A 13,752-nucleotide genomic window follows, 5' to 3' on the forward strand; every position below is an offset into this window, starting at 1 on the left:
CAGGCAGACACCACCACGCCCGGCTAATTTTTGTATTTTTTGTAGAGACAGGGGTTTCACCATGTTGGTCAGGCTGGTCTTGAACACCTGACCTCAGGTGATCCACCCGCCTCGGCCTCTCAAAGTGCTGGGAGCATGGGCACCATGCCCAGACAACTTAAGGAGCCTTACGTGACTAGTGAGTACTTACTGCACAGCACAGATCAAGGGTAGACTCCAGAGGAGTCACTCCAGGGTCAGACTTCTTGGCTCTCCCCACAGCTGGCTGTGAAGGCTGACATCTCCCCCTTCTCCCCCACTCTGGGTGGCGACACTCTCCCCCCACCTGCTCCCAGGCAGCATGCTCCAGAAGGTGCAGCTGTGTCCCTGTGCCCCAGAGGGAAAGCTGACAGTTCGAATTTTGGTGGGCTTGTAAAGAAATAAAGAGGGGCCATTTTGGAGAAGGCCATTTTACTTCGGGCGTTTTAATTACATTGCTGAGGCCAGAAAGCAATGCCTCGGGCAAGGAAGGACAGCCGTGAAAGTGGAAGGAGAGGGAAGTGGGGTGTGGTGGGAAGGGACATTCCTGCAGACCTCCGCTGTGGAGGACCCCGGGTAGGTGGCGCAGGGCGCGGCTGGTGGAAGGCGGGCCAAGCTAGTACAGCGTCTCGCGGGCGTGGGTGCGCAGGTGGCGCAGCAGGTGGGAGTTGCGGCTGAAGCTGCGGCCACATTGCGTGCAGGAGTAGGGCCTGGCGCCCGTGTGCACCAGCAGGTGTCGCAGCAGATTGCAGCTGCGGCTGAAGCTCTTGCCGCACTCCACGCACTCCTGCGGGGGCTCGGCCTGCTCCTGCCCGGGCTCCGCATGGGTAGCCAGGTGCCGCCGCAGATGCGCGTTGCGCCGGAAGCTGCGACCACACGTCTGACAGCTGTAGGGCCGCTCGCCCGTGTGGCTGCGGCGATGGCGGGCCAGGTTGGAGCTATTGCGGAAACGGTGGCCGCAGGTGTCGCAGGCGTGGGGCTTCTCCCCTGTGTGGATGCGCTGATGGCGCGCCAGGTGGGCGCTCTGGCTGAAGCCCTCACCGCACTCGCTGCAGCGGCAGGGCTTCTCGCCCGTGTGGCTGCGCTGGTGGCGGGCCAGATCCTGGGTCTGGCCGAAACTCTTCCCGCACTGGGTGCAGTGGTGGGGCCGAGGGCCACCGTGGGTCAGCAGGTGGCGGGCAAGGCTGGCCCGGCGCACGAAGCGCTTCCCGCACTGCAGACATGCATAGGGCTTCTCGCCCGTGTGCACCCGTTGGTGGCTGACCAGCTGCGAGCTCTGTGTGAAGCTGCGGCCGCAAGCCTGGCAGGAGAAGGGCCGCTCGCCCGTGTGCACCCTCCGGTGGGCCACCAGATGCTCGCTGCGCCGGAAAGCCTTGCCGCAGTCGCTGCACACGAAGGGCCTCCGGTCGGAGTCCCGGCGGCGACTGCCGGAGCCTTCGGAGGACCGGTGGTCCTTGTCCCTGGCGTGGATCCGCAGGTGGCGCTTGAGGCTGGAGCGGCGCTGGAAGCTCTGGCCGCAGTGGGAGCACAGGACATCGGTCAGTGGCGGTGCTTCGGCCTTACTCTCAGGAGCGCAGGGCGGCTTCTGGTCCTGGGCGTGCGCCAGCAGGTGCTGCACAAGGCTGGCGCGGCGCTGGAAGCCGCGGCCGCACTCTGCGCACAGGAAGGCGGGCTCGGAGGAGTGGGTCAGTAGGTGCTTGCTCAGGTGCGAGCTCTGGCGGAAGCGGTGGCCGCACAGGTGGCAGGCGTGCGGCCGCTCGTCCGTGTGAGTGCGCATGTGCAGCTTGAGAATGGAGCTGCGGCCGAAGCTCTTCCCGCAGCAAAGGCACAGGAAGGAACGCCCGGACGGGTGCGAGCGCAGCTGGTGCGCCTTCAGGCGAGACAGCTGCGGGAAGCTCACCCCGCAGTCCGCGCAGATGAACTGCAACTCCGGATTGGGCTCGGGGACGCCCTCAGCCACTTTGACCTCCAAAATTTCACTGCTGCCAAGAAGGGACCTATCTTCACCAGGGCCGCTCGCCGCAGCGCCCTGTCCGAGCGTCTGGGCGCAAGGCTCTCCCGGCACCCCAGGACTATCTGCCTGGGACTCTGCTAAGATGGGAGTGGGCCAGGCAGCCCCTTTGGGCTCTTCTTGTTTAAATTCCTCCTTGTCTGGGGTTCTGCTTCCGAATCCTGGGAAACAAGAGAAAACAGAGACGGTCAGGCCTATTCCCAGGGCCCCTATCAATCACCAGAACCTGATTGGCCTGGAAGTGGAAAGAAACCCAGGATCCTGTAAAGCTGGTAGGTAAAAGGCCGGGCACAGTTGTTCACGCCTGTAATTTCAGCACTTTGGGAGGCCGAGGCGGGCGGATCACTTGAAGTCAGGAGTGAGTTCGAGACCACCCTGGCCAACATGGTGAAGCCCCGTCTCTACAAAAAAAACACAAAAATTAGCTGGGTGTAGTGGCGCGTGCCTGTGGTCCCAGCTACTCAGGAGGTTGAGGCAGGAGAATCGATTGAACCCGGGAGGCGGAGGTTGCAGTGAGCCGAGATGGTGCCACTGCACTCCAGCCTAGGCAACACAGTGAGACTCTGTCTCAAAACAAACAAACAAACAAAAAAACCTTGTAGGTGGGTAGAGAGGGTGGAGGTCAAACAAGGGTGCCCCTTTATTTGACCTCTCTACAAAAAGTTAGCTGGGCGTGGTGGCACACACCTATAGTCCCAGCTACTCGGGAGGCTGAGGTGGGAGGATTACCTGAGCCCAGGAGGTCCCGGCTGCAGTGAGCCATGATTGTGCCACAGTCTGGGCGAGTAACATCCTGTTTCAAAAAACAAAAAGGCCAAAAAGTCAGGTAGGGTCTGGAGCTTCAGGCAAAGAAAGAGGTGTTGGCCGGTTACGGTGGCTCATGCCTGTAATCCTAGTACTTTGGGAGGCTGAGGTGGGAGGATCACTTGAGCCCAGGAGTTGAGACTAGCCTGGGCAACATAGCGAGACTCCATCTCTTAAAAAAAGACAAAAAAAGAAAGAGGCATCAGTGGTCACTTCTCCAGGGAAGGGTTGCTTACCCAGGGGGTGTGTAGGCCACGCCTTATTGTCTGGCACATCCTCAAAGGTCAGGGACTCCTGTATCAAGAGCAGAAACCCTTGGTGAGTGAGGAACATGCCTCAGGAAACTGTGGCGAATGAAACGCTTCCCAGGACTGAATCAGGGAAGGTATGGATTTGCTAAAACTACAGTGGTAGAGAAGTTCCTGGGGCTTGAGGACACCCTGGGGTGCAGCCCAGCTCACCAGCACAGCCGCCAGCTCCTGATCTCGGGAACTCTCCTCTGGCCATGGTGAGGGGCCCTGGGGACCTGACGGCATTGGGGAAGAGGGGAGGAAGCACTGTTAGAAGGCAGCCCTGCCTGCCATGTGGGTGCAAGAACACGCACCGCATCATCTGGGCCCTGTGAAGACACCTTGGCGCTCTCCTGTCCTGGTCACCTGGGGAGGCCCCACTTCTCACCCCACCCCAGACATCCAGGCCCCTCCCCAACACCCAGTCTTGGGTCTCCTAGGGCACAAGCTCCTCACTGCTTTCTTGCAGGGCCTGGAGTGTCTTCTGGGGCCCCGGGCTCAGCGGCTGCTTTGAACTTGGGGGAAGTCTCCACTGTCCCAGCTCAGCAGGCTTGGCAGGCCTTGGCTGGGGTTGGGAAGGCTCATCCGATGGGCCCAGCACTGAAGGTTCTTCTGCAGGCAATTCCTTCTTGGGGCTGTGGTTGTTGACCCGGGAAGCACACCCCTTTTCCTCCAAGGTGACGTCTGCACGGGGACAACTCTTGCCAGCATTACAACTGAAATCCTGTTCAAAACACATTCAAGTTAAGTGACTCCCGGGGTGGCAACCTGTGTCCTGACTCTGAGGGGACATGGGACAGAAACGAGGTGAGAGTCAGCCAGGGGAGGAGTTAGGAGGTGAAGAAGGAATGGTCAGGTGGGGGAAAGTAGAGTTTCCAGAGATTCCTCACTGAGGGGATCAAGTCCCCATCATCCGCGTGCTGCTCAGCCCGCTGCGCCACCCTCTCACCAGCGGCCCCGCATGGCTGGGCTCCCGGTGGATGCCCTCCAGCAGCAGGACCACCTCCTCCCCGTCCCTGAGGGGCTGCCCCTGCAGGCGGCCCAGGAGGTGCGGAGGCAGCACACTCAGGAACTGCTCCAGCACCAGCAGCTCCAGGATCTGCTTCTTGGTGTGCAGAGCCGGCCGCAGCCAGTGGCCGCAGAGCTCCCGGAGCCGGCTCAGGGACGCCCGTGGCCCCATGTCCTCCTGATACTGGAAGCATCTGAACAGCTGGTGAGCCACCTCGGGCCTCAGCCTGGACTCTGGCCGCCTGGGGTCCTCTGGGCTGACAGTCTCCTCCTCCTCCAGCTTGACTTCCCCCAGCTGCTCCTGCTCCAGGCCAGCTGAGACTGATTCTTCAAGCATCCTTCACTGTGGGGATGCCTCCCAACCGCCGGCCCCGCTCTTGGGTCTCTCCCCTCTCTTCCCACACCTGCGAAGGTGAACACCTTGGGTTAGGATCTGCTGCAAGGAAGCTGGCCCCATACCTGGGTCATCCATGTTAAAAGGCTCCCAATACGCAGACCCAGAGGAATTGCTTTTCTCACTGGGTAATGGCTCACGAAGGCAGGACGGCCCCCGGTCTCAGGGTTACCAACAAAGCAAAGGCCAGAGAAAACTGACAGTTCTGTATTATCATCCCTCCTTAAAGCATTTAGAGATTTACATCACTTGGCCAGGCGCGGTGGCTCACGCCTGTAATCCCAGCACTTTGGGAGGCCGAGGCGGGTGGATCACGAGGTCAGGATATTGAGACCATCCTGGCTAACACGGTGAAACCCCATCTCTACTAAAAATACAAAACAATTAGCCGGGCTAATTTAATCCCAGCTGCTGGGGAGGCTGAGGCATGAGAATGGCGTGAACCTGGGAGGCAGAGCTTGCAGTGAGCTGAGATCACGCCACTGCACTCCAGCCTGGATGACAGAGCGAGACTCTGTCTCAAAAAAAAAAAAAAAAAGAAAAGAAATTTGCATCACTTTTCCCAAGTAATTAAAGTGACCATCCCTGAAAGAGAAACACCCTGCCCTTCCCTTCTTCCTGATGTAGCCACTGGGAGCACATGGCACCATCAAGATGGATCCTGGCCAAAAAAGTTTGTTTTTGAAAGCATTTTTTTTGCAATGGAGTCTTGCTATATCACCCAGACTGGAGTGCAGTGGCATGATCTCAGCTCTCTGCAGCCTCCACCTCCCAGGTTCAAGCGATTCTCATTCCTCAGCCTGGGTTTACAGTAGCTGGGATTATAGGCCTGTGGCACCACGCCCAGCTAATTTTTGCATTTTTAGTAGACACAAGAGTTTCACCATGTTGGCTGGGCTGGTCTTGAACTCCTGACCTCAAGTGATCAGCCCGCCTCAGTCTCCCAAAGTGCTGGGATTAAGGCGTGAACCACTGCACCAAGCCTGTTTTTTAAATTTTTAATTTAATTAAGTAATTTATTTATTTTTTTGAGACAGGGTCTCATTCTGTCACGCAGGCTGCAGTGCAGTGGCGCAATCACGGCTCACTGCAGCCTTGATCTGCTGGGCTCAAGTGATCCTCCTGCCTCAGCCTCCTGAGTAGCTGGGACTACAGGTGCATATCACCATGCTGGGTTAATTTTATTATTTTTTGTAGAGACGAGGTCTCATTATGTTGCCCAGGCTGGTCTCAAACTCCTGGGCTCAAGTGATCCACCTGCCTTAGCCTCTCAAAGTGCTGGGATTACAGGTGTGAGCCACTGTGCCTAGCCCAAAAATGGCTAATCTCAATCCAACCGGCCTTTATTTATTTATTTATTTGAGGTGGAGTTTCACTCTTGTTGCCCAGGATGGAGTGCAATGGCAAGATCTCGGCTCACTGCAACCTCCACCTCCCGGGTTCCAGTGATTCTCGTCCGTCAGCTTCTCGAGTAGCTGGGATTACAAGCACGCGCCACCACACCCCGCTAATTTTGTATTTTTAGTAGAGACGGGGTTTCACCATGTTGGCCAGGCTGGTCTCGAACTCCTGACCTCAGGTGATCCGCCCGCTTCGGTCTCCCAAAGTACTGGGATTACAGGCGTGAACCACCCCGCCCGACCTATTTGTAGCCTTTAGATCCAACTTCCGATGTTTAGGGCCTTGCAGGGAATACGGAACAAGTCAGACCATCTCTCAAAGAAATTGGCCTGAGTTACTCAGTGTCATAAAAAGTAAGTGCCTGTAGGAGGCGCTGGTGGACAGGAGCCCAAAGAGGCCTCACAACCAAGTGGGTGAACCTAGATTGGATCCTCATTCATTTTTCTTAAAGGCTTTAAAAGACATCCTGGGGCCAGTCGGAAAATTGTGAGTATGGTGGGGATACTAGATGATAATAGTATGACTACCCATTTCTGAGATGAAAGTCTAGTCTTGTAATATATAGGAAATGGCTGCGTTCTTAGAAGACGCTGAAGAGTTTGGAGAAGGGGCCTGATATATGAGATACGTATATGAATGTTCATTTCACTGCTCTTTCAAGTTCTCTGGATGTTTTCGAATTTTCAAAATGAAAGGTTAGCGGGGCTGGGCTCATGCCTGTTATCCCAGCACTTTGGGAGGCTGAGGCAGGAGGATCACTTGAGCCTCAGGAGTTCAAGACCAGCCCTGGGCAACATGGCAAGACCCCCGTCTCTAAAAAAATTAAAAATGTAGGGCAGGGTGCAGTGGCTCACACCTGTAATCCCAGCACTTTGGGAGGCTGACGCAGGCAGATCACAAGGTCAGGAGATCGAGACCATCCTGGTTAACATGGTGAGGCCCCGTCTCTACTAAAAATACAAAAAATTAGCCACGGGTGGTGGCGGGCACCTGTAGTCCCAGCTACTCGGGAGGTGAGGCAGGAGCATGGCATGAACCCCGGAGGTGGAGCTTGCAGTGAGCCGAGATCATGCCACTGCACTCCAGCCTGGGCGACAGCGAGACTCCGTCTCAAAAAAAATAAAATAAAATTAAATTAAATTAAAAATTTAGCCAGTTGCCGGGCACAGTGGCTCACGCCTGTAATCCTAGCACTTTGGGAGGCTGAGGGTGGATCACCAGGTCAGGAGATCGAGACCATCCTGGTTAACACGGTGAAACCCCGTCTCTACTAAAAATACAAAAAATCAGCTGGGTGCAGTGGTGGGTGCCTGTGGTCCCAGCTACTCAGGAGGCTGAGGCAGAAGAATGGCGTGAAACCGGGAGGTAGAGCTTGCAGTAAGCCAAGATCGCGCCACTGCACTCCAGCCTGGGCGACAGAGCCAGACTCCATCTCAAAAAAAAAAAAAAAAAAAAATTTAGCCAGTCATGGTTGTGTATACCTGTGGTCCTAGCTACTTGGGAGGCTGAGGTGGGAAGATTGCTTGATCCCAGGAGGTTGAGGCTGCAGTGCAGTGAAGTGTGACTGCAACATTGCACTCCAGCCTAGGCGACAGTGCCAGCCCGTCTCAAAAAATAAAAAATATAAAATAAGTCATCTATAGCCACCAGGGGGCACTGACAACCTCCCCCAACCTCCTCTCAATCTAGGGCTGTGGGGTTTCTCCTTCCTGGTCTGGTAGCCCAGCGCTACCCATGGGGAACCTCCGAAATTTCGGCCCCACCCACAGGGGACTCAGTTCAGCCCTGCTCAACTAATTGAGGCTGGATGATTTAAGCTTTTCTGAGCAGAGCAGGCCCATATTTTTGTTAGATCTCTGAGGCTCTTTTACATTTTATTTCAGGCAGGGGTCATTTTATAGACATGGAAATCCAGGCTCCTGCCCTCTGCTTTCTGCCCTTCCTGTTCTCTAGCCTCAGGGCTACAAGTGAACCTTTCCTAGAGCCTCCCACCCTCCACTCCCAGATGGCACCCCAGGTAGGGGGATGTGAAGAAAGTCTGAAGCACCACTCCACCCACCTGAATGGCACAGGGCACTGTCCAGCATGCAGTGGCTGGCACACAGTAGGCATCCATGAGCACGAGCTATTACTGTTCTCATTGCTGCTGATTACAACACCAAGCACCACAGCAAACAGTGATTCACAGTTCTGTTGGGCCCATCACTGACCCATTCTACAGCCGAGGACACTAAGGCTTAGCAAAAAGGTAACCCAGTGGCTGGGTGCAGTGGCTCAGGCCTGTAATCCCAGCACTGTGGGTGGCCGAGGTGGGTGGATCACCTGAGGTCAAGAGTTCGAGACCAGCCTGACCAATATGGTGAAACTAAAATGGTCTCTTGTCTCTACTAAAATTACAAACATTAGCCGGACGTGGTGGCATGCGCCTGTAGTCCCAGCTACTCAGGAGGCTGAGAGAGGAGAATTGCTTGAACCTGGGAGGCGGAGGTTGCAGTGAGCCGAGATCACACCACTGCACTCCAACCTGGGCGACAGAGTGAGACTCCGCCTCAAAAAAAAAAAAAAAAAAAAAAAATTATCCGGGCATGGTGGCGTGCATCTGTGGTCTCAGCTGCTTGGGAGACTGAGGCAGGAGAATCGCTTGAACCCGGAAGGCAGAGGTTGCAGTGAGCTGAGATTGCGTCACTACACTCCAGCCTGGGCGACAGAATGAGACTCTGTCTCCAAAAAAAAAAAGTAACTCAGCCTTGGGCAGCCTCTCCCTGGTAACGATGGCCTAGTTGAGAGCCTTGGACAGTTCGGTGTACCCCCTTAATATGAGCCTGAGGGTTCTCTGAACCTCCTCAGGTGGGGTGGTGTTGTGGTACAGAATGGGGGATTTTGAGCTAAGCCGCTGAGAAGGAGGGGGAGGTGATTCTAGAACATGACCCATCTCTCCCAACCTCCCCCCAACACACAGTATCTTCCAAGCCCCTCACCCCCACCCCGGCTCCCCTGCACCTCAGCCACCTGGGGAAGGACTCCGACAAAATGGAACGGGAAGTTCCCTGCCCCAGTCCCATCCCAGCCAGGTGTTGAGGGGCTTCCTAGCGTTAACCCTTAAGCTCCCAGTTTGGGAGCTGGATGGGGACAGGGTGGGGCCAGATAAGCGAAGACAAAGTGAGAAATCCAGATTTCAACCCCTGCATGTGTGAGAGTGTAACCACCCCCGAGCCGGAACTACGCTTTCCTGCCCTCTGGCATCCACTCCAGGCAGTCCCCATCCCCCCACCCCATCTCTCCCTACTAGGGCGATGTAGTGCCTCAATCACAGATGAGTGTATTTCTCTGCCTGGCCTGGGAGTAGGAGCTGTGTCTAGTTCAATGAGTGTTCATCCAGCGCTTGAAGTTGCTTCAATGTCTGTTAGCAGAAATTAGGAAATGGCAATGATTCTGGCCATCTCGAAGGAAAGCATGTAACAACGTCTAGGGCAGAAAAAGTCTGTGATAAATGATCAGAAAAATGGTGTTGTGAGTCCGGATGCGGTGCCTCATGCCTATAATCCCAGCATTTTGGATGGCCAAGGCAGAAGGATTGCTTGAACCCGGGAGGTCAAAGCTGCAGTGAGCCATGTTCGCGCCACTGCACACCAGCCTGGATAAAAGGCGAAGACCCGGTCTCAAAAAAAAAAAAGAAAAGAAAAGAAAAGAAAAAAAGGGTGGGGGAGGGGGGAGAAAACGGGATTGCGTTTCACTGGTTTTTAGTAGCATGCACAAAATAACAAGAAAACTAATCACTGCTCATCCATTGCCCTGCAGGAGCAGCGGGCAGGTACTGAGTGTCTGGTGATTAGGCTCATTTCATCCCGGTCCAGCCCATGCACTAAACAATCATTTCTCCCTTTGCCAAGTGCGAAGACCAAGCTTTGCACTTGGTGACGTGCTCAGGGTCACACCAGGTGGAGCTGAGATTTGCTTTAGGCTGAGAACGTAGGTCTAGAACACAGTGCCAAAGCTCTGAAACAGAAAAGGAACTGATATCCATCCTGCTCTGTGCCATTTTCCTAGCCTTAGCTGAAATATCACAGCATGAAACAGAAAAAAAATGAGGATTCCAAATTTCAGCCCTCAGGGCGAGCCACACGGGGAGGCCGGAATCTCCAGGTGAGATCTCTCCAAGAGGTTTCAAAGAGGTGGAATTCGAGACAAGTTGGCTTCAGAGAATCTCTCCCTCCCCCCAGATATCCAGGACAAAAGCTCTGTTAATATGCACCTCTGTTGGGGGTGGGCTGGGTAGGGAGGCAGGCAGAGGCTCTACAGCCACCATCCAACATTTGACCAGCTTAATTTGGAGCCCGGAGTGGAGGTGCTGCCACGAGACCCACCCAGGTTACGTGAGAGCCCAGAGTTGGGGAAGGGGGCAAAGGTGGAGTCCTCGGCCGAGAACACTCCCTTTCTCCCTGGACACAGTTGGCAGCTGCCTGATTTGTTGTTTGTTGGTGGGCTTCCCTCCGCGTGCTGGGCTGAGTGGACAAGGCCCATCAGTCCACCTGGGAGCACGTGAGGCCAGCCTTCTTCAGTGTCACAGGAAGTTCTGCGATCTCCCTCGTCCCCAACGCCCCCATCGCGACGGGTCCACCAAGCTGGCTGGCACGAGGCTCCTTAGCAGACCCTCTATATCCTCCCAAGACTCTTCCAGCCCCCACCCCAGCACCAAGGCCTGGAGCCTCCCCTGCTCTCTCCAAGCTGCTGTGAGCTCCTAGCACCCGTCCTGGCAGCCTGCACCCCGACTTCCCTCCAACTCACCACTCGGAGTCCCCACTACACAGGCAGAGATGCTGGGGGGTTCTCTGAGGACTCCAGGGCCAAAGCCAGCCTCCGCCAGCCTGGGGAAGGGCTCTGGGAAAATGGAACAGGAAGTTCGTTGCCCCAGTCCCATCCCATCCAGGTGATGAGGGGCTTCCTAGAGTTAACCCTTAAGCTCCCAGTTTGGGAGCGGGATGGGAAGAGGGCGGGGCCAGTGACATGAAGACAAAGTGAGAAAGCCAGATTTCAATCTCAGCATGTGTGAGAGTGTAACCACCTCCCAAATCAAGACTGGCCTGGTGCCCCTTGCAGGTCTGCCCGTCTTTCTTTTGGGCTAAGAGCTGCCATTTTTAAGTGCCCACAGTGTGCTGGCTTCTTTGCTAGGCTTTTCATTCACGTGACTACTCTTTGCAATGGCCTCCTGTGTGCCAGGCACTGTTACAAAGCAGGGGCTAAGGACACAGAGAGAAACTGAAGGAATGAGGCCCTGCTCTCAGGGGCTTACATTCTAGGGCAAAGGAGCAGCGACGGTGCTAGGAAAAAATGGAAGAGGAGGATGTGATGGGGCAGAGGCTGCTCCATCTACACGGTCACCTAAAGTCCTCCCGAGTCCTGCCAGATGGCTTTTGTCCCAACTTTACCGATGACGAAGCAAGGGCTCCCTGGGAGGGAAGTGACCTCACCAACAGCGTTTGGGCCCAAACTAATTCCATCCCTGTGCTTAAGGTGCCTTCTTGGGTTGTGCCCTTGGCTGCAGCTGGTGCCTTCCTGAGCGTTCAGAGCCCCCGGGGAGCCAGGACCACCTCTCAGGTGTTGGCCGTTCCCCCGGCCTAGACCCCTCGGTCCGTTGGGGCCAGGACCCGCCTGACTGGCTCATCTGACGGGTCTTTGTTTTCCTGCACTTAACACCTGAGCTCATCCTGTTCCTATTTCAGTTGTCTAGTGCTCCCTTCGTACGACGGTCTTTCTCCTTGGTCTGCTCTGCATTCCCCGCGTCCCGCGCGTCGCTCTCCCAGTCGCGGGCTCCTCCCGCTCTATAGTTTGTCCAGGGGCGGGGCCAGAAAACCCCGCCCCCAGGGAAGTGGGCCTTAAGGCCAAGGGGCGGGGCGGGGCGGGGTTCTGTAGGGACGGAGGGGGCGTGTCCGGGGCGGGGCGGGGTGCTGTAGCGCCGGAGCGGGTGTGGCCTTGGCGGGACCAGGCAGCCACTACAGTCTCGGAAGCGAGAGGCGTGGAGCGTCTCTCATCATGCCCGGTTCATTTTTTTTTTTTTTTTGGTATTTTTTGTAGAGATGCGGTTTCACCATTTTGGCCAGGCTAGTCTTGAACTCCTGAACTCAGGTGATCCATCTGCCTTGGCCTCCCAAAGTGCTGGGATTACAGGCACGAGCCACCGCACTCAGCCTCTTTAATCACCTGAAGTCAGGAGTTCAAGACTAGCCTGGACAACATGGTGAAACCCCATCTCTACTAAAAATTTTTGTTTCTTTTAAAATTGTAATCCTCCCAATTCCACTTATTTTATTTGATTAGAGACAAGGTCTTGCTATATCTCCCAGGCTGGACTCAAACTCCTGGGTTCAAGTGATCCTCCCACCTCGGTCTACCAAGGAGCTGGGACTACAGCTGGGACTCCATGCCATCGAGCGTTCTTTCCCTTTCGTTGCTGAATGATTTTACTCATTACATCAGTTATTCATTCTGCTATGGGTAGCCAGTGGGCAGTTTTCAGTTTGGGGCTATCTCTAGTGGTTTTCATATGTCTCTGGTGACCATATATGGGACAGCAGTCTGAAGTAGGTGAAGAGCAGAGTGGGAGGTTAGGTTTATCTTTGGGAGGTAAGGACTGCACGTGTGTACTCCGAGGTCTGAGGCCACCGAGGTAGCCTCAGGGACTGGTCTCCGTGCAGAGCTGCTCTCACTGCCCTGGGCATTGGGGACAAGGCCAGGACAAGCAGGACCCCGTGCGTGTTTTCCTCGAATGGCTTATGGTCGCTTCAGAAAGATGCTGGGTGTTTGTTGGCGTTCGGGCTGCCAGGGACATCGAACCCGGTTGTCTGCCAGGTGTGCAGGGGGAGTGGCGCTTTTCAGGTGTAGGAAGAGCTCTGGAAATAAACGAGGGATGGAAAAAGGAGACAGACTAGGCCCTTCACAGCCCAGCTGCATGTGTCCTTGGCGAAGTCACTTTTCATTTGAAAACCATCACTGCCTCCTCTGTAATACGTGAACGATGATCCCACCTCCCAGATGTATTGCAGGAGAGGGTTGTAGAAGAGAAGGTTTGCAAAAGCACTGACCTTAAAGATAATAAACGTGTATGAATCCGTACCTGACGCTAGGGGGCGCTAAAGAGAGTGTGGTCCCTACTGGGTTGGGGTGAACTGTGCGGAGCCGGACGGGGAATCTTTGGAGTAGTGTCCTCCAAGAGAAGTGTGGTGCCACCCACAGCCGCAATTTTAAATTTTCTGGTAGCCACCATTAAAGAGGTAAAAGGAAACAGATGCGATTTTTTTTTTTTTTTTTTTTTTTTTTTTTGAGACGGGAGTTTCGCTCTTGTTGCCCAGGCTGGAGTGCAATGGCCCGATCTCGGCTCACCACAACCTCCACCTCCTGGGTTCAAACAATTCTCCTACCTCAGCCTCCCGAGTAGCTGGGATTACAGGCTAATTTTGTATTTTTAGTAGAGAAGGGGTTTCTCCATGTTGTTCAGGCCGGTCGCGAACTCCCAACCTCAGTTGATCCGCCCGCCTCGGCCTCCCAAAGTGCCGGGATTACAGGCGTGAGCCACCGCGTCCGGCCAGCGATTAATTTTAAAAATACGATTTAGTCAACTCGTTATATCCAAAATATTATTTCAACAAATACAGAAAATTGTTAATGAGAGGCTGCACATTCTTTTTTCTCATAAAAGTCTTCAAAATCCAGTGTGCATTTTACAGCGAGAGCACATCTGAGCTCCGACTCGCCCCATTTAAAGCACTCAATAGCCTTTTGTGGCTTTGGGGCGGTTCTGGGACCTCAGAGTTGTGGTGTTTCCTGCGGGG

General features: G+C 55.0%; 1 protein-coding gene across 2 annotated transcripts; it reads right to left on the reverse strand.

Annotated features, from left to right (window-relative positions):
- Nucleotides 1–433: 433 nt before the first annotated feature.
- ZSCAN10 (zinc finger and SCAN domain containing 10) lies at nt 434–10,843 on the reverse strand. 2 transcript variants are annotated; one of them, XM_063655337.1, is made up of 6 exons: nt 10,712–10,843; nt 4,073–4,535; nt 3,580–3,847; nt 3,295–3,359; nt 3,070–3,127; nt 434–2,190 (listed from the first exon to the last, which is right to left on the reverse strand). In XM_063655337.1, exons 2-6 carry the CDS (start codon nt 4,466–4,468, stop codon nt 635–637), a joined length of 2,343 nt encoding a protein of 780 aa, XP_063511407.1. In that variant the 5' UTR covers nt 4,469–4,535; nt 10,712–10,843; the 3' UTR covers nt 434–634. The 2 variants fall into 2 exon arrangements, with proteins under 2 accessions (XP_063511407.1, XP_054310348.2); XM_054454373.2 differs by lacking the exon at nt 3,070–3,127 and adding an exon at nt 2,759–2,822 and having other exon boundaries at nt 444–2,190.
- Nucleotides 10,844–13,752: the final 2,909 nt, after the last annotated feature.

The sequence above is a fragment of the Pongo pygmaeus genome, chromosome 18, assembly GCF_028885625.2.
Source record: "Pongo pygmaeus isolate AG05252 chromosome 18, NHGRI_mPonPyg2-v2.0_pri, whole genome shotgun sequence".
Taxonomy (NCBI): domain Eukaryota; kingdom Metazoa; phylum Chordata; class Mammalia; order Primates; family Hominidae; genus Pongo; species Pongo pygmaeus.